Source organism: Engystomops pustulosus, chromosome 1 (assembly GCF_040894005.1).
Source record: "Engystomops pustulosus chromosome 1, aEngPut4.maternal, whole genome shotgun sequence".
In the NCBI taxonomy this organism is placed as follows: Eukaryota; Metazoa; Chordata; class Amphibia; order Anura; family Leptodactylidae; genus Engystomops; species Engystomops pustulosus.
In genome coordinates, this window is record NC_092411.1 from 166,818,494 (window position 1) to 166,839,822 (window position 21,329).

General features: G+C 43.7%; 1 protein-coding gene across 5 annotated transcripts in view; it reads right to left on the bottom strand.

The window, feature by feature from the left end:
• REXO1 (RNA exonuclease 1 homolog) overlaps nucleotides 1-21,329 on the bottom strand; it is a 559,659-nt gene that overhangs the window by 433,083 nt on the left and 105,247 nt on the right. For all 5 annotated transcript variants that reach the window (XM_072113796.1, XM_072113777.1, XM_072113787.1 and 2 more), the window contains exon 4: nucleotides 11,478-11,682. In XM_072113796.1, the coding sequence (XP_071969897.1) occupies nucleotides 11,478-11,682 (205 nt within the window). The remainder of the gene's footprint in view (nucleotides 1-11,477; nucleotides 11,683-21,329) is intronic.

Consider the following 21,329-nt stretch of genomic DNA (forward strand, 5'->3'; position numbering starts at 1 on the left):
TTTGGATAGTGCCTATATGTGGCAGTCAAAAAAAGTTTTCAAAACAGAGGACCGGGTAGGTGGCCCTCCATAAAAATGTAATAAATACAAAAAAAAATAGTTAGTTGCCTCTGATTTAGTGTACAAAGAAGAGGAGAAGGAGGAGAAGGAAGAGGAGGAGTGCATACATGAGAATTATTCATGTTGAGCTGCTTTCACCTGGTGGAGAATGGAAATCAGGAGAAATCATGCTTGATTCATCTTGATAAGAGTCAGCCTGTCAGTCGACAGGGTGTACGCTTATCAGTGATGATGCCACCAGCTGCACTGAAAACCCGCTCTGACAACACGCTAGCGGCAGGGCAGGCAAGAACCTCCAAGGCGTACAGCGCCAGTTGGGGCCAGATATCCAGCTTTGAAACCCAGTAGTTGTAGGGAGCTGTGTGATCATTTAGGACAATGGTATGGTCAGCTACGTACTCCCTCACCATCTTTCTGTAAAGATCAGCCCTACTCTGCCGAGACTGGGGACAGGCGACAGTGTCTTGCTGTGACATAAAACTGGCAAAGGCCTTGTAAAGCGTACCCCTGCCAGTGCTGGACAAGCTGCCTGTTCGCCTACTCTCCCTCGCTACTTGTCCCGCAGAAGTACGCCCTCTGCCGCTAGCGGTGTCAGATGGGAAAGACTGTTACAGCTTGTGCACCAGGGCCTGCTGGTATTCATGAACTCTCACACTCCTTTCCTCTACAGGTATGAGAGTGGAAAGATTTTGCTTGTACTGTGGGTCCAGGAGAGTGAATAACCAGTAATCACGAGATAGGCAGCCTAGCATGAAATCTGCCATATGTGCCAGAGTCCCAACGCGCAAGAATTCACTCCTCTCACTGGCCTGACTGTCCATTTCCTCCTCCTCCACCAACTCCTCTTCTTCTGCCCATACACGCTGAACAGTTAATAAGGACTGAGCAATGGTCCCCTCTTCCGTCTCGCCGACATTCTCCACCACTTCCTCCACCTCCTCCGATACACGCTGAGAAACAGAACTGAGGGTGCTCTGGCTATCAACAAGGAAATCTTCTTCCCCCATCTCTTGTGAGAAGCGCAAAGCTTCCGACTTCATGCTGACCAGAGTGTTTTTCAACAGGCCAAGCAGCGGGATGGTGAGGCCGATGATGGCGGCATCCCCACTGACCATCTGTGTTGGCTCCTCAAAGTTACTCAGCACCTGACAGATATCAGACATCCACGTCCACTCCTCATTGCAGACTTGAGGAAGCTGACTGACCTGACTACCAGTTCTGGAAGTCTACAATCGCTCTGCGCGGCTGGTAAACTATGGATAACATGGTTAATGTGGAATTCCACCTCGAGGGCACGTCACACTACAGTCGGTGAGCGGGCAGTTGGAGGCTGCGCTGTGCTGCCCTGAGAGTGGCAGCAGCTGTAGTCAACTTTCTGAAATGCGCACAGATGCGGCGCACCTTCGTGAGCAAATCAGACAGATTGGGGTATGTCTTGAGGAACCACTGAATTGGCAGACTGACACATGTGCCATGCCTGGCCCATGTTTTCAATCTAATGAGTTGCAGAGCCGCCACCAGGTTACGGTCGTTGTCACACACAACCATTCCTGGCTTCAGGTTCAGCGGTGCCAGCCACAGATCAGTCTGGGCCTTGATGCCCTGTAATAGCTCTTGGGCGGTGTGCCTTTTATCGCTTAGGCTCAGCAGTTTGAACTCAGCTGCTGCGCCTAGAGCTACCAACTGATGGCGTCATGCCCACGCATGGTAATTCGGAGGAGAAGGTGGAGGAAGGGTGGGAGGAGGAGGAGGAATAGTAGGCCTAAGAGACCGTGACCGAGGAAGGCCCCGCAATCCTCGGCGTTGGCAGTATATGAGCGGCCCCAGGGTCAGACTCGGTCCCAGCCTCCACCAAGTTAAACCAATGTGCCGTCAGCGTTATATAGTGGCCCTGCCCGGCAGCACTCGCCACATGTCAGTGGTTTGGTGGACCTGGTCAGAAACGGCATTGGTCAGGGCACGATGATGTCTGACACGTGCTGGTGCAGGGCTATAATGGCACATCGGGAAAAGTAGTGGCGGCCGGGGACCGAATACTGAGGGGGCGGCCGCCGCCATGATGCTGCGAAAGGCCTTGGTCTCTACCAGCCTATAGGGCAGCATCTCCAGGCTCAGTAATTTGGAGATGTGGATGTTGAGGGCTTGTGGTTGGGTTGCACTGTATTTCCTCTTGCGCTCCAGTGTCTGGGGAATAGACAGCTGAACACTACGCATAGACATTGGTGGACGCTGTGGAGGCGAAGGTGTGGTTTTCAAGTGGGAGGTGTTCGTGCCGGGGTCCTGGTCATGGGGCTGACTAGCAGAGGCAAATGACACAGGGGAAGGAGCAGTGGTGGGCACGGCCTGAGGTGAACGGCCTTGGTTCCATTCAGTGGGGTGTTTAGCACTCATATGCCTGCGCATACTGGTGGTGGTTAAGCTAGCAGTGGTGGAACCACTGCTGATCTTGGTGTGGCACAGATTGCACACCATAGTCCGTCGGTCATCCGCTGTTTCTTTAAAGAACCTCCAGACGAGAACATCTAGCCCTCGCCATGGGAGCTTCACTACGTGAAACATTTGGCGCTGATGCACCAGCTCTTGCCCTGCCTCTAGGTCTGGCCCCACCACTGCCTCTTCCAACCTGTTCTGGTATAGGACTCGCCGCGGTCTCAGAAGCACTGTCTTCACCCGGCCTATCAACCCAGCTTGGGTCTGTCACCTCATCATCCTCCAATCCCTCAGTCTGCTCCGCCCTCGGACTTCCTGCCCTGACAACAACTTCACCACTGTCTGACAATCGTGTCTCCTCATCATCCGACACCTCTTTACACACTTCTTCCACTACGTCAACAATGTCATCATCACCCACAGACTGCGACCGTTGGAAAACCTGGGCATCGGGAAAGAGTTCAGAAGCAGCAGAGTTCAGTGGTTTGTTACTCTGGGAAGGGTCCAGAAAACAGTTTCTCAGAATATGCTGGATCAAATTCCAAATTTTCCTGGGATGGGGCAGACTGGGGGGAAGGAGGTTGAGGTGGAGGAGTGCTCACTTGGGTAACATGGGTGGACTGCTTGGTAGACTGACGAATTTTTGTAATGTTTTTTTTTTTTTTTTTTTTTGGATTTATAGAACAAAACGTGCAGTAGAAATCAGACAGCAACCTCAGAAGATAATTGCTATGGCTAGTTTCGACCAACAATTTTTTTACATTTCTTAATTTTCCGAACTTCCCTATGTGCCCTAGTATCCGCTGAAGATCTTTAGTCGGGTTGGAGAGAAAAAGCAGAATGTCATCTGCGAACATAGCCAATTTAACCTCTTTATCCCCTACCCTTATACCCTTAAATAGATCTGTATCTTCTAGTGATCTGGCCAGAGGTTCCAAGGCCAAGTCAAAGAGTAGCGGGGATAAGGAGCAACCTTGGCGCGTGCCCTTTTGGAGTTTGAAGGTATCAGACAAGAATCCAGGGGTGTGAATTCGCGCTCTTGGGTCAGTATATAGATTCCTAATAAATGCGGTGAATTTCCCTGAGAAACCAAATTTTTCCAGTGTCCTCCACAACCAGGGCCATCTGATGTTGTCAAAGGCTTTCTCAGCGTCTAATGTTACTAATACTGGATGCTCTCCTGGCTGTGTATTGCACTGTATTCTATCCAGGACTGTTATTACCTTTCTAATGTTAGTCACCGCCGCTCTTCCCTTAACGAATCCCACTTGGGCTTTAGCTATCAGTGACGGCATAATTTGTGATAATCTGTCCCCATTATTTTTGACACTAATTTCACATCTTGATCAATGAGGGATATGGGGCGGTAGGAACCTGGGTTTAGTGGTTCTTTCCGCTCCTTTGGTAATAATTTTATATGTGCCGTTTTGGAGTGCAGAGGAAGTGGATCTCCCCATAGTAAATTGTTAAAATATGTTGTCAGGACTGGTATAATTTTGCCCTTGAGCGCTTTGTAGAATTCTGCTGTGTATCCGTCAGGACCCGGGGCTTTCCCATTATTTGAGTTTGAGATAGCTCTGTTTATTTCTTCTGGTGTGATTTCCGCTTTAAGGGTTTCTAATTGTAGCTGATTTAGCTGTGGTATATTGATGTCTGCCAAATACTGTTGTGCCCCCCCTTCCCCTATGGTCTCGTCTGTGTAAAGGTGGGCGATGGTTTGTGTTGTCCCTTAGCGAGTCTCGCAAGCATGCGCCCCGACTTGTTCCCGAATCTAAAGAGCTCTGCTTCAAAAGGTTGTCGATATTGTTCTTCTTTTCTGTCTAACCAGTGCTCATAGGTGGATTTAGCTTCTTCCCATGCCTGCCTGTTCGTTGGGGTACAGTCCTTTAAATATGCCGTGTAAGCTGATCTCAGTGTAACAATGGCCTTTACATATTGATCTTCTATGTTCCTTTTGTGTTTAACCCCGTATGCCATGAGCCTGCCTCTTATCACTGTTTTGGCTGTGGTCCAGAAACTGGGTCAGTTTTTGGTCAGAAAATGGGTCCTGGGTCCTCTATGTGCGTTCCATTATAGACTTCATGCTCTGTCCACCATCCCTCAAGCAGTTGTATGAATGCGTCGTCTTTCGTCAGATATGATGGAAATCTCCACAAAATGTCTGTGCCTTTAGGGAATGTGTTATGAAGATCAATTTGCACTGGTGAATGGTCAGATATAGCTAGATCTCCTATGTCAGCTGTCAATAAACGCCCACTAGCCTTGTCTGAGAGTAGTAGATAGTCTATACGTGACCAACTATCGGGGGAGGGGGGGGGGTGAATAGTGCGTAAATTCTCTGGCATCAGGGTGTTGTGTGCGCCAGGCATCTTGTAACCCTAACCTTTGTACAAAGTTGGCTAATCTTTGGTCAGCTGGGCGTACTAACGGTCTTGTTATCTGTTGAGGGGCGCGAGTGCGCTTACGGTCTTCGTCTGTGGATAAAACTGCATTCATGTCACCTCCAAGGAGTTTCAGGTTTGTATCGTCAATCAAAAGGGTGATAGTCAATTAGTCAAAGAAAGGCCCATTTGCATCATTCGAGCCGTATATATTATAAATGGACCACTTTTCCCCCTGAGAGTCTATCTGTAGTCTGGTCCATCTCCCCTCTGTATCATGTGTCTGATTAGTTATCTTATCTTAGACTCCGGCTTTCCGATGTTTCCTGCAACAGGACAATGTCCGGTCGCGCTCATCCTAGGTGTCGCAATATTTTAGTGCGCCCTTTTGAGGGTAACCTAATGTCTCAAAGGGCTCACTTCCATCATTCCAGATAAGCCACTTTACAGAATAGAAATGCAGCACTCAAGTGTCCTTGCATTCCAGTTTTTATTATTATTTTTTAAGCTTATTGTGGTTTTGTGCTTCCAAAAACTGGAATATTGCTTGTGTTAGGGCTAGTAGCTCTCATCTTTCGTCTTTGTGTATATGCCCCCCCCCCCTTCAGGGCAGTGTACAGTTAGAGACTGCATTACATCTTTTAAATTGTGCATCAGAAGATAAACGGTAGCAAAATAACAATACATATCAATACTTAACTGTAAATAAACTGAAACAATATAACAAGCCTCTTTTCAGGCGCCTAACTTAAACCTATGAGGGGCTGTGTATTTAAATTTCCCTCTGGGTTGTGTGACTTCTCTTTTTTCAGGGTTGGAGGAGCTTCCAGGGTTCCCAGCCTTTGTTTCTGGAACCACCTTTATTAGGCAAATTATATATTTTTTTATTTTTTATGTGCGTGCATTTTAATATCATGTCTTATCCATTAGCTATAGTGTGTGTTGCTTATTTAACAAGCTTGATTTGTCCCCCAGTGTGCTCTCTCTCTTTCCGGCATCAGCTGTCTTACCCCACCAGGGTCTGTGGTCTAGGATCAGTCCCTCCTGAATGATCTGGTGAAATTTCTTCCAGCTTCTGGAGAGGGGGACCTGGAGTCTTGGCTGCGTGGTCTGGGACTCAATGTTTTGCGGGGTGATGGAGAAACGTCTCTTTTCCCTCTTCCTTCTCTGATTTGGGATGCAGTAAGCACCCAGTGATTTGTCAGCGCCTCCTCTGCTGCCTTTGGCGTCGTGTAGGTCCCCATTGTGCCGTCTTCGTAGAACACTCTCAGTGTAGCAGGAAAAGCCAGCTGGAAACTTATCCGTTTCTCTACCAACGCTGTGCATATTTGGCTGAAAGCTCTTCTCCTCTTCGTGACCTAGGCAGAATAATCTTCAAAAAGCAGTAGTTTGGAATTTCTGAACATCAAGTGGCAGGTGCGTTGGCGGAATGCCCTTATAATGTCTGTCTTATCATTGAAGTCCAGGTATCGCATGATGACCTGCCGGGGCCGTGATGATGAAAGGTCTATTTTGGAGAGTTGTGAGTTTTGGATCTGGACCTAATCTGTGAGCTCGCTCTACTCTGCATATGCCTGTGATGCCCAGGACTTTTGGGAGTTCTATTTCACAGAAACTTTGGAGATCTCCCGGGGGTACGGATTCCGGAAGCCCCACCAAAAGTAGATTGTTTCTTGTGGAGCGATTCTCTATGTCATCGATTTTGTCATTCATGCGCTTGACTTCTAGGGCAACTCCCTCCAGTCTGCGACTCATTGTGTCTTGTGAATCCTCCACATTCGAGACCCTTTGCTCCATTACTAGCAATTGGTTAGCTTGATGCGTTAGTTCCTTTTGAAGCGATTGGATTGCCGCTTGCATGGAGGTTTCTATTGCCTTTTGTATATCTGGAGCCAATTTTGCCACTACTTCCGCCGCTAAGACCTGATAGTTGAGTTGTAAACTTGTAAACAGTGGTGTTGCTCGTAGCATTAGTTGGGCACTGTGGCTGTTCTATATCTTTCTCTGAGCCACTTGCGCATGGCGTGTCCGGTATGATCTCGAGTGGCTGGTATTGAGGGAAATTGCTGACTTGACATTGTGGGGCCCTCTTCTGGGTCTTCTTCTGGCTTACTTTTGTGTGCACTGCGCAGTAAATATTTCTCCATGCACTCTATAGTGAGTGGGGGTGTCCGGCCGGGTCAGTTGAGGAACGAATCTGCCCTGGTGACTGTGTAGCAGCTCACCTCTTGAGGATATAGTATTCTCTCAGCAGTCGCTTGGTCGTGACAGGTAGAACTGCCCTGGCGGTTGAGTAGAAGCTCTCTGACTGCTGTGGAGGGCGATAACTTCAATTATGAGCTAAAGTCGTGTTGGGCTGGATTGCCCTGGTGGTTGAGCCGCCAGAAAAATTATAGCTTCAGTTAAGTGATAACTTCAGTTCAGAGCTGGAATTGTTGTAGGCAGGTCTGCCCTGGTGGTTGGGTAGCAGCCTGTGCTTGGGAAGGGTGATGATAACTTCAGTTCAGAGCTTCTGGGGTAGGTCAGAAATGCCCTGATGTTTGTGTAGCAGCCTGCCTGCCTCCCAGTAGTTTGTGCCTTGTACAAGTTTGCTGGGCTGCCCTGATCTTGAAGTGGCAGCCTACTATTTCCTATGGAGCCTCCTGGGTTCTGCAATGCTGGATATATATTAGTCTGTGGGCCGATACCTGCTGTGTTCCCTGCGGAGCACGTGGCGCCTGGGTTCTGTAGCAGTCCTGGCTGGAAGATCGGGTGGCAGTGTCTGCTCTCCTCGGACCTCTCAGCTGCGTGTGCCGGCTCTATGCTGCTGCTGTGGCTCTCGTGTAGGGTAGGTAGCCGGTCCCTGGCTGCACTGCGCGCTGCTGATCCTTTCCCGCTCTATCCCTCCACGCGGTTGCAGCATGCCGCGGCTCCGTTCACTGAGGGGGGAGGGGGTTCCCGGTCTAGCGGTATGGCCCGTACCTGCTCCCAATCTCCTCCCGAACCTTCTCCTCAGCTTTCTGGCTGTGCCCAGGACCGCTGTGCGCTCCAAGTAACACCTCTACTTTATTCTTTAATTCAGTACAATCATGGCGATACCAAATTTATTCAGGTTTTATTGCGTTTTAACACATTTTCAAAAGTTAAACGATTGTAAACGAAAAGAAAAAAAAATGTTGCAATCTTCTGACGCTAATAACTTTTTCAAACTTTGGTGCACGGAGCTGTGTTAGGTGTCATTTTTTGGTTAATAAGCCGATGTTTTAATTGCTACCATTTTGAGGTCTGTCAACATTTTGGTCACTTTTGCACCATTTTACATCACATAAAACATGGAATACAAGTCGAGTTTTCGGACATTTGGGAGCTATTTTCCGTTATGTGGTTCACCGCTGACAACAAATTTTTAAACTATGATAGACCAGGTATTTTGGGACGTGGCGATACCTTTTGTGATTTTTACTGTTATTACGTTTTATATCAGTTCTAGGGAAAGGTGGGTGATTTGAACTTTTAGGTATTCAACTTTTTTTAAAAATATTTTTTGAAACTTTTTCTATTTTTTTAGACCCTCTCGGGTACAATAACCCTAGATGGTCTGATCGTTCCCTGCCATATACTGTAATACGGTAGTACATTTTGGCACAGTGTTCATTATAATGAGCCCCTGGCTTATTGTAATGAATCTTCAGAAACCAGACAGCCAAGGCTGAAGACCAAGGTAGACTCTAGGCCGTCATTGCAACTGATCGTCTGTCCCCCACTCTGCCGGACTGACGATCGGACACAAGATAGCAGCGTCCACGCAATATGCAACAAACCCCACCTGAGTATGAAGAGGGCTCAGCCCATGACCCATCTTCATAACCCCCCCGCACCTCTGTGCCGTACAGCAAAGGCGCCGAGCACCAAGGAGTTAATGAGTGTAACATCGCAGCTTTTAATGGTACGATTTAGTATTTTCTTTATTACGCATATATAATATTATATACATAATATAAAATAATTAAATTGCAATTATGGGATGTTGGATACATCCATCATGTTTAAGGTAATATAAACCATAAATTGGTCAAATGGTAAATATAATAATCATATTTTTATAGTGATGACTGGTGGCGGCATGATCCATGCACTGTAACCACATCATCCAGTTGAGTTACTGATGGTGCGCCAATATATTGCATATACAGGCGGTCCCCTACTTAAGAATAACCTACTTACAGACGACCCCTAGTTACAAAACGAACCTCTGGATGTTGGTAATTTAATGTACTTTAGTCCCAGGCTATAATAAGCAGATGTAACCATTATTAAATGTGTTTGAAGTTAAGATCTATAGTTAATCCTGCTGCTTATGAAACCCAACATTTTTAAAATCCAACTGTCCAAAACAAATTATAATTGTTACCCCAACCTAAAAAATTTGGTTGGGGTAACAATTATAATATACAGTTCCGACTTGCATACAAATCCAACTTAAGAACAAACCTACAGACCCTATCTTGTATAAGGACTAAAATTAGAGAACAATGGGGCAGATTTATCAAGTTCTCTCAAATAAGAATGTTCTTAGTTGCCCATGGCAACCAATTTCAGCTCAGCTTTCATTTTACCAGTGCTAATGAATATTTTAAAGAGGAGCTGTAATTGGTTGCCATGGGGAACTAAGAACATTCTTACTTTTAGACAACCTGATAAATCTGCCCCAATGTATAAATCCCTTGATTTCTTTATAAATATTTTATTTTTAATTGATATGATTGATTTATTGTAAGGATATACCATGCCAATAGATTTTTTAGCAAAATTAGCAACATAAAACCTTGATGCGAGTTTCATTGCCATAACTTTGTCACCAAGGATTTTTACGTTTTGCTAATGGGTTTAGATCAGGACTCTGGGCTGGCTATTTCAACATTTCAAGTTTCTGTTTCAAGGAACTTCTTTACTAGTTTTGCCGTGTGACAGGGGGCAAGGAACCACATGATGATAAAGGCCCTGATACACACTTGCATTCGCTCTGCCCTGTAGCTGTATGAGAGGTTCAACGCCAGCTGTAGAAAATATTCCCCAAACCATGACAATTCCTGCACAGACTTCTTTACTCATTTTGAATTTAGTTTTTGCCCAGTTTGTTGACCAAAAATAAGGCTATCAAAGCCGAATTAAACCTGCTTTCATCACTAAAATAAAGGGTGGATCACTTCTCTTCTGGTCACAAAACATGCTCCTTAGCAAAAGTGATTAGACACAGATTTTTTTCTTCTTCTTTACACTAATGAGAGGTTTGGTCACTGCAGTGTTATTCTTCAGTCAAAATACTCTTGAACATCAAGACACTGTATGGCATTACATATTGTTACCCTGTTCAGTGTTGAACTGGCAAGCAATTCCTGCTACATTATTTAAATGATTACCATGGAGATTCTCCTCATTATCCTGTCCTCAGTTGTGGGTGTCTTTCAAGGGATAACAGTTTTTTTTTGGGCTCTTGGATAAATTTGCGATGTTGTAAAGATGCAATATTTTAGAAATCATTTGGAACAACCAATTTCTCTTGCTTCTGCTGATAGGGTCACCCGTTTAGCAAAGTCAATCAAAACTGGAATGTCAGGGATTGTAAGAATCAAGGAAGTTAGCAGCATGTGCCAGATTAGCACCAATAACATGCATGTATCTGAAAGTGCTCTCATTTTTATCAGTGGTCTTTTACAATTTAGAATATATACAATTAAAAAAGATAATGTTAGGATATATTAAGATAGGAATACACAATTACCTTTATAATCACGGTTAAGGACATTATGACCTAATTGTTTGAGTTTTTCTGTTATAGTTTTCTAACTCCAAGTTATTTTTTCACTTTTAACCTGGCACTCCAGACTTTTTCCATGTGTCTATTTTTGTTTATGAGATTTAAAAATCTGTTGAGATTTAATAAAGAAATGATTTAGTGTTTAACGGAGCCCTATATTTTTGAGAACTAATTTGGAAGTTTTTGTAGGTTTGTGATATATTTATACTATAGTGGCCATGAAGACTTATTTTAAGAGATCCAATCACGGTCCAGGCAGGTTCCCGACAACAATGAATTTTATTTCGGTTACATCATAACCACTCCCCGAAACAAATCATTAGCGTCAATGTATTTCAAGCGCAACACCCACCGTGACTCATGACATGCATGACATGAGTAAGGGCGGGTGTTCCGCTTAAAACGCGTTGACGCTAATGATTTGTTTCAGCGAGTGGTTAAGATGTAACCGAAATAAAGTTCATTGTTGTCGGGAACCTGGCTGGACAGTGATTGTATCTCTGAATTTCCATATGCCTTGGCAGAAAGGTGGCCCGTGCTGGATCCGACACAAGAGGCAAGCTACCGGGTGGTGAGCTGGCGTTTCTGTTTTCTAAAACTTAATTTTAACCTTTTATCATACCTGATAGATACCCAGGCAATTGATCACTAGAGTACATTGCACTACAATTTGGGCAAGTTTTCTTGACAAAGAAGCACTAAAATATTATTGCGAGTCAGAAACATGTTTGATTATTCCATTTTAAAATACCATAGTTAAAATATGAACCAACATAAATATAATGCATATAATGAATTTGAAAACTTACATGAGACAGAAGAAAAAGAATCAGGGATTTTAGCTATCCTTTTCAAGGAACTGGATTTCTGGGCAGAACTGGATTTGTGTGCAACCTTCTTTGCAGCAAGCAGCTGTGCAGCTTGCTCCTGGGCCTTCTGGATTCTCTGATAACAAATCTCCTGAGGCGTTGGCCGACTGTAAGGACGAATGGTAGCTGTAGTGGGTGGATCCGCCTAAAGATATATATATAAATATATACATGATTAAAATATAGTTTTGATTCTCATTACGCTACATCAGTGATGGCGAACCTTTTACAGACCAAGTGCCCAAGTGACAACTAAAATCCACTTATTTACCATGATGTGCCAACAGGGCATTTTAAGCAGTAACTTATTGCTACCTGTTTTTACACATCTTTCAATTGTATCGGCCCCCTGAGGCCACCAATACAGTTGAAATTCAGACTGTCATTGTAGCTTCTCTCCAGGAAGAATGGTGGGTCTAGCAAAAGGACCTCCAAAGATATTTCAGTTCTGTCCAAACCTTTTCACTTTCCCTACAGTTCCAAATGGCCAATGAAGTGTTGCTTTAAAATAGCGCTGAGAGCAGCATCTCTTAAGTTGCCTGGGACTGCAGGAAGATTCGGTGGATTTGTTCCTTTCTGGTGAACTCTGTCCTGGGGTGACAACCTGAGTGCCCACAGAAATGGCTCTGAGTGCCACCTCTGTCACCCGTACCATAGGTTCGCCACCACTGCTCTATATGAAACATTTGAAATAATTTTAGCCATCATTGTAAAGTCAACAATGTTCTCACCCATTATGAGCCACCCCTGCTTTTGGCCTCAAAAACTGTATATGAAAAACCCAGCTTGTGGGCGCACTACAAGTATTAGGCCCAGTATGAAAATACTGGACATTGACTCACAATACACTCCAACCCTATAGATTAACCCTTTCAGGACCTATGACGAAAATGCACGCCCAAGTCGGGTGCGCGTTCGTCATTCATTTAAATGGTCACCGCGCGTGAACACACGCCGACAACACCGTGACATCGGCAGTCATAGACAGCCGAGTGTCACATGCTTCGGTAATCGCAGTTCTCCCTCATAGACAGCCGTGTGTCACAGGCTTCGGCAATTGCAGCGCTCCCTTTCCGGCGATTTGCTATGACATCACACCGACCAATCATAGCTGTATAGTGTGAGGAGGCTGGAATACAGCTCCGATCTCGTCATTTCAGTCAGAGTTGTGGATGAGATCAGAGCTGTGTCTACTGAGTCTGTCTACTTAATATAGGAGAATACATTTTTTTTTTTTTACTGTAGTAACTTTTTCTACTACAGTTTTTTTGAATGTACACAGGTCTTTTTTTTTTTTATTTACTACAGTGTTATTGGTTCCCATACACGTGTTGAATCACAACATACATACCCCCTTGAAAAAAGTTTTTACACTTGTTAAAGCACAACATTTACACACCCCCTCCCAATAAAAAATGTCCAATTCATCACAAAGAACCTTTTCAGCAGAGGAGGCATATGTCTTTCTTGCCTCCGATACCGATTCAGAAGGGGAGGATGCCACATTCCTATATTTCTCATTCCCCGCCGCCTCCATTGCATCTGTTGAGGTTGTTCCCCAGCCCCCAAGTGACTCTGAATGGATTTTATGGGAAGTTCAGGAATTAATTTTGAGACAGAAGGCCTCACAGAAATTGACTTTCTCTGAGAAGCTTGTGAATTTGATGGTGGTACAAACAAATTTGTATGCCCGGCAGTTTGGGCACGTAACCAAACTTCATCATTTTCTAGGTGGACCCCTGTAGATGCAGTAGAAATGATGAAGTTTTGGGGTCTTGAGCTACAAATAGGCATTGACAAAAAACCTGAGATAAGGCAGCATTGGAGTTCTGATATTTTTTACAGTACTATTTATCACACAGTAATGAGTTGCACGCGCTTTGAGGACATTCTAAAATTTTTACATTACAATGACAATTTGCAGTGCCCACTTCTAAGTGACCCGTCACTTGACCATCTGTGCAAAATTAGGCCAATCCTTGATCACTTTAGCACCAAGTTTTAGGCCTACACAACTGAAAAATGCATTTGTGTAGACAAGTGACTTGTACATTTTAAAAGGAAGACTAAGAATACGCCAATACCTGCCCAGCAAGAGGGCAAGGTTTGGAATTAAAATGTACAAGCTGTGCAAGATTACCACAGGTACACCCACAGATTTAGGGTTTATGAGGATAAAGAAAAACAAATTAGCCCCCCAGAATGCCCCCCTGTCCTTGGAGTTACTGGGAAGCTTGTCTGGGATCTGATGCACCCACTGCTGATCTGATGCACTGATCTGATCTGATGCACCCACTTGTTACCACCTGTATGTGGATAACTTTTATACCTGCATTCCAAGCTTATATCAACATGTGGGGTGTTTCCATGTTCAGGAGAAATTGTTGAACAATTTCTGTGCATCAATTTCTCCTCTTGCCCCTTGAGGATGCCAAAAAAATTGGCATCAAATTTTTGTACTCCTGTGGGGTCCAAATACTCATTATACACCTTGATAAAATCTCTGAAGGGTGTAGTTTCCAAAAGGGTGTCATTTTGGGGGGATTTTCACTATAATGGTACTTCAGGGGCTCTCCAAATGTATCATGGTAACATAAAAGGTATTCCAGCTAAATCTACTCTGCAAAAAACTTGGTCGTGCTCCTTCCTTTCTATGCCCTGCTGTGTGCCAGGACAACAGTGTACTACCACATATTGTTGGCATACTCAGAAGAAATTGGGTATTAATTTCTGTGGAGCATTTTGGTACTTTATCCACTGAGGATGTGTTGATTTTTTGAAAAATACATTCATATGGCAATAAAAAAATTTAATTTGAAAATTGTACCTAATATTGTAACTCCTGTGAAAGAAACAACTTTCATAAAAATTGTTTAACATTCTTTGAGGGGTACAGTTTCTAATATGGGGTCATTAAAAGGGGGTTCTCTCATTTAGGCCTCTTCTAGTCACAACAAACGTAACTTGTCCTGCAAAACATAGATTTTGTCGATTTTCACAAAAATCTGAAAAATCACTTGTATAATTATAAGTCCTCTTCCTAAAAAAAAAAAAAAAAAAAAAATGATAAGATGCTTAAAAAAATCATGCTAACATAAAGACGACTTCAGGTTAAATTTATTTATTTAGTTATTTGGGGTGTTTGACAATCTGCATGAAAGTAGAAATTTCCAAAGTTTGAAAATAGCATTTTTTTTTCAAAATTTTCACCAAATTTCCATTTTTTCATACCCAAATGCAAAAGTTAGCACCCAACTTTTTCAACTATCATAAAGTACAATACGTTAAAGCATTCCAAAGTTATCTCTATATGAATTGATACAGGTTAGATTTGAAAAATAGGGCTGTGTCAGGAAGGTGAAAAGTGGCTTCAGCGGCAAGGGGTTAACATATCCAAGTGATTTTGAAATTGTTTTCATAACATCTTTATGTGGACTTATTTTTTAATGCATCCTGTCATTTTTGTATGACGTTATGGGGCTTTGAACTTTAGGTGCAATATTTCACATTTTCTTAAACACAAAATCGTGCTTTTGCGGCACCTGCTCAGGTTGCAAGTCACTTTGAGAGACCTAAATAATAGCAAAACACCATAAATTACATTATAAATTACATTATAGAAACTAGACCCCTCAACGAACATGAGGTACGTGAAGGTTTGTAGCGGGCACAAGTATCACAAGAAAGTACAAATTTTTTCACCTCTTCTAAACAGCCAGGCAACCAGAAGTAACGGGATAACAGTTCTTGTGTCTTCTGTACTCCCTTATGTCCTGCTAATCTGGAATCATGTACAAACTGTAGAATCCTCAAGACGCATGGCCTCTGGTACATATAGATGCTTACCATCAGTCCATACTTAATTCCTAAGGAAGCCTGACGGATGTGCTAGAAATAGGTCAGTGTCATAGGCCGCTTTTAAGTCCTTGAATAAGTCACCTTCATTAATAATACCTACCACCCTTTTCTCAGGCACAATGGGAGTAGGCGGAACTGAAGGGTTAGAATCACTAGAAAACATCCGTGACAGAGCGTCTGCTTTTCCATTACGAGATCCTGGTCGAAAAGAAATTGTGAAATTAAAGTGATTCAGGAATAGACTCCATCGGGTTTGACGAGGAGAGAGGCATTTAGCTGATCTAATGAACTCTAAGTTGTGGTGGTCAGTTAAAACAAGTAAGCATCTGTTGTGAAGCTCCTTAAAGATGGTGTCTCCACTCTTTAAATGCTGAAACAATAGCGAGTAATTCTTTGTTCCCTACATCAGAATTCTTCTCCGCTCTAGACATCCTTTGGGAGAAGAATGCACATGGATGTAACAGCTTCTTCTCGCCTGATCTCTGAGACAGGATAGCCCCAACTGCACAATCTGACGCATCAACTTCCACTACAAATGCAAGTTCAGGAGCGGGATGACGTAGTACCGGAGCTGTGGTAAATTTAATCTTTAAACGAGAAAAAGCTTCATTCGCTTGTGATGTCCAGGAAAAGTGGCTCTTTTTCTTTGTCAGCTCAGCGATAGGAGCTACAATTGCTGAAAAATCTTTAATAAAGAGTCAGTAAAAATTGGAGAAGCCTATGAATCTTTGTACTTCCTTTACGGTCTTGGGGGTTGGCCAATCAATGACCACTTGAATCTTTCTGGAATCCATACGCAATCCCTGTGAAGCGATTAGGAATTGTATCTCTTTCCGATGGAACTCACATTTTTCTAGTTTGATGTAAAGTTGGTTTTCTTGCAGTCGTTTTAAAACACGTCTAACATGCTCTTGATGTTCTTCTAGGGATCCAGAGAAGATTAATATATCATCTAGATAAACTATCATGAATTGATCTAGTAAGTCTCTGAATATATCATTTGCTAAGTGTTGGAAGGTAGCAGGAGCGTTGCATTGCCCAAATGGCATTACTAGGCTTTCAAAGTGTCCATATATTTATTAAGTTCTCTGTAGTCTACCACTGGCCGTAATGAACCGTCCGACTTCTTAACAAAGAAAATAGGAGCCCCTGCAGGAGAGGAAGAAAGCCGAATAAACCCTTTTTACAAGTTCTCGTCAATGAAGTCCTTAAGGGCCTTCAATTCCGGTCCTGATAATGGGTATATAGTCCCAAATGGTATGGATGCTCCAGGAAGCAAGTCTATCGGGCAATCGCAAGATCGGTGAGGTGGAGTTTGTCCGCTTCTTGTTTATCACAAACATCCTTCAAATCCTCATATACTGCTGGTAACTTAGGCTGTTCTTGGTCTTGAGTAGAAACTGGTATTTCAGGTTGATCTTTGACCTCTGTCTTTTGTGGGGAACCTCAGAACCTTGGTTCCCCAATCGATGGAAGGATTCTGTGCCTGTAACCAAGGTAGGCAAGGCAGTTACCGTATTTTTCGGCCTATAAGGCGCACCTCTAATAAATGCCTGCTAAGACATCTAGGTTCATATATAAGGCGCACTGGAGTATAAGGCGCAGGATCAAATGCAGTATCTAAAAATGACCAGCAGGTGGCAGACCTGTGCACAGTTCAAGCCAGCTACACTTCCCGGGAAACTTGTCTTCAGCGTGTCAGAGAGCTCCGATCTCAGAGGTATGGGCTGCTGGGGGTTAATGCAGGGTGATGCAGCAGGGGTTAAGCGGTCTCCCTCTGCCCCTTCTCCTTCCCTCCTCAGCCAGGGTGTTATTTCTGTGGGGTTCCCTGTGGCTCCTTCTCTTTCCCCTGTTACAGGGCTGTCTGGTCGGCACTATGGCAGCTCCGGTCTCTCCGTGCTAGGGGAGGGCAGGATGGGCACAATGTTAGTTGTGGTGCCAGGGCACTTCAGGTGCTAGGGACCCTGTATACTGTGTGGGAAGGTGCAGGAAATTTCTGGGGATGGAGCTATTAAACACTGGTAAATGTACAGTACATCTTGTCTGTAGTACATTTCTGTATAAGTTCATATATAAGGCGCACTGGCCTATAAGGCGCACCCTTGATTTCTGAGAAAATTAAAGGATTTTTGGTGCGCCTTATAGGCCGAAAAATACGGTAATAAAAATGAAAGAGTTTCATGATGCTGAGGTTCTATAAGTATCTCCAGAGGTACAGTTTCCTGATCTACAGGTCCCGAACTCAGGGGAGACCTGTCTACTGTCTCCATCAAAATAGGTGAATGTCTTTTAGATGAACGGATTCCATGAAAATTTCCGCTTGCCCCAGAATCCACCATAGCTGATGTTGAGTTCCACGTGGAGTTAAGTTGCAGTAACCAGTCCTCACTAATTGATTTGCCAGTCATAGGGAACTAGTCATCGACCAGGCATAAAAGGTACTCAACATACAGAAGCAAATGCCCTAAGGAAATAAATAAAACTTGGCATTTAATAAATCAAGAGAATAAAAATTTATCTCAGTATTCGTGAATACAAACACAAAGATGCAATTGTATTGTATGTCAAACCTATTCCCTAATCAACACAAACCAGGACAAATCGTCCTGGACAAATACACAAACAAATGCACAATGTTTGAGAGCATGGATGTCCTTTAAGCATATACTATGGCAGGTATGGGGGAAAGATACAATAAACAGATAGGTTTGATCTCACCTGTCTACATCCAGGGGTAGGGAGTAGGGAAGTCCGCTGTGACGGTTGCCTAGTTTACCCTACTATATCTTAGCCCTAACCTCATGGAATAGCTCCAAGCCATTACAGGGGCGGTCCCCAGTCTGCCCCTAAGTATAGCCATTATGCCCTCAAGCTATAGGATACATGAATATCACTTCCCTACGCGTTTCGTGTATCGGTAATGATACAATCCTCAGGGGAATAATGTAACAATTATGGTTGAAGAAATCAGCTTAAGTCTAGAATGGACATCGGCCATGTGGACAGAGAGGCCTGCCCACACCACACCTCTGGCACATGACCCTGGAGCGGTACGTCATGGTAGTGGGAGGAGTCCGGGACTAGGGAATACTGAGTAGTAACCCCGCCTCGGGATTGACATCACCGCACCTTAGCCCGCCCCTCGAACAGGGCGGGTGAGTACTGATTTCACTGGCAAGGGGGAGTGTCTGCCTCCTACCGTGCGGGAAACTCAACTAAGAGGTTATCGTACGCACAATGATTAAGATTGTCTAAATGTAAAGGGGCCATATTGATCACTCATTATAGAGGGCCACATTAACCCCCTCATTACTGACCAACCTCAGAGGTTTAAGTAAAGGGCAATTTAAGTTCTGGTTTCAGAATTGGTCCGTACTTCGTGTACCGAACTATGATTATTGATCTTAAAAACAGAATTTGGCACACTCAACTAGTAAACAAAGAAAGCAATTTTGAGTAGGGACCTTATCAACAGCCCGACTGTAAAGAGGGGTAAACGAAACGAGGTTTGTATGATGACGAAGTTCAGACTCAGTTACCCGTATATTAACACTTTTACAAGGATTCGGGCATCTAATTTAGACGTCCCAATCGATACTGTATCCTGGGTGCCATAGAAAACGTGGGTAAAGTAGACCAATGGCTGGTAGGGTAGACAGCTTTTATTAGTTGGAAATAGGAGGGGGAAGCGTGTTCTCAGGTAGAGGGACTACAAAAAGCTCGCAAAGTTAAGCGTTTCATTCAAACCTTTAGGAGCCACCGTGTCTAAGAGGAGAATCCATCTTGCCTCCTTTTGTAAGATGGTTCTGTCCCAGTCCCCCCCCCCCCCTCGGGGGTCTCGGGACTGCCTCGATGCCATGAAACTGAATTGTCGTCCCCATTGTGGACTAGATTAACATGGCGGGCCAGTGGCGTGTCCCTCTTGTGGATTATGTCCCCTAGGTGTGCACCTATTCTTCGCCTTAACTCACATTTAGTCTTCCCAACATATTCAATTTTACATGTGCACACTGCTCTATAAACTACTCCCTCCGTCCTACAGTTAATGAACTGTTTGATCTTAGGAATTTCTCCTGTAACTGATGATGTGAACCGTTTACATCTCAGGATATGGGGACAGCCACTACATCCGAAACTCCCTGTAACAATTGATCTTCCTAGCCAGGTAGATTCACGTTCTTCACTATAGTGACTCCGGACCAGACGGTCTTTGAAGGAACGACCTTTCCTGTATGTCACTGTAGGGTGCCCCATTTTTGAAGGTGATAGTGAGTCTGATTGTCTTATATTCGGTTTGCAAAGCCCCATTTCTCTTGTCGACGTTCAGTCAGACAAGTATCAATCTGAATGCAGTGGTCAATAAATTCAGAGAAAACTGAGGGTGCTTTCGATCGTGCTAATTCATCTTTAATAATGCTAGAAAGTCCACTGTTGAAAAGGGCTAATCTTGCAGAGTCATTCCAGCTAGTGTCCACAATCCATCTTCTGAATTCCATGGCATAATCCAGCAACAGAACGTCTGCCTTGCCGTAACGCTAATATGGTAGTCTCAGCTGTAACCGCTCTGTTGATGTCTTCGAACATCCATTTCATGGAGTCCAAAAAGTCTTTGTAACTATTTAGGCAGATGTCATCAGTTTCGATAAGCGGATTTGCCCAGGCAATAGCTTTGTTTGTTAGTAACATAATAACGCACAGCACTCTTGATCTTTCAGTTGGATCATCGTATCATAGTATATAAGGCTGGAAAAAGACGCAAGCCATCAAGTCCAACCTTTAAGAATTAAATAAATGTTTTATCCCCATAACTCGTGATATTTTTGCTCTCCAGAAAGGCATCCAGGCCTCTCTTGAACATGTACATAGAGTCCGCCATAACAACCTCCTGCGGCAGAGAGTTCCATAGTCTCACTGCTCTTACAGTAAAGAACCTTTGTCTATGTTGATGGTAAAATCGCCTCTCCTCTAGGCGTAGAGGATGCCCCCTGGTCACAGGCCTAGGTATAAAAAGATCTTTGGAGAGATCCTTGTACTGTCCGTTCAGGTATTTGTACATTGTAATGAGGTCTCCCCTCAGTCGTCTTTTTTCTAAACTGAATAATCCCAAATTTTGTAATCTATCATTTGTAATCTGTATTCTAATCCCCCCATTCCTCTAATAATCCTGGTTGCTCTCCTCTGCACCCGTTCCAGCTCTACTATATCCTTTTTATACACTGGTGCCCAAAACTGTACACAATATTCCATGTGTGGTCTGCCCAGCTATTTGTATAAGGGCAAAACTATGTCTTTATCTATTATCAAGAGATAATCTATTCCTCTCTTGATACATCCCATAATTTTATTTGCTTTGGCAGCAGCTGCCTGGCTCTGGTCACTCAAATTAAGTTTACCATCCACCAATACCCCCAAGTCCTATTCAGCTCCAGTTTTACCAAGTAATTGACCTTTTCGAACATAATTATACTTTTTGTTTCCATGGCCCAAGTGCATAACTTTACATTTATCTACATTAAATCTCATCAACCATTTCTCTGCCCACTCCTAAAGCTTCCACAAATCCCTCTGTAATGCTAAACTATCGACCTCAGTATTTATTACTTTACACAGCTTAGTATCATCTGCAAATATTGAAACTTGACCGTGTAAACCCACTACAAGGTCATTAATAGAAATATTAAAAAGAAGTGGCCCCAATACTGACCCCTGTGGCACTCCACTAGTAACCTCAACCCAATCTGAGAATGTGCCATTAATGACCACCCTCTGTTTTCTATAAGCCAATTACTTACCCAAATACACAGATTTTCTCCTATTCCCAGCAGTCTCATTTTATATACCAACCTTTTATGTGGCACGGTGTCAGATGCCTTTGAAAAGTCCAGATATACAACATCCACAGCGTCCCCCAGATCCGGTCTTGAACTTACCTCC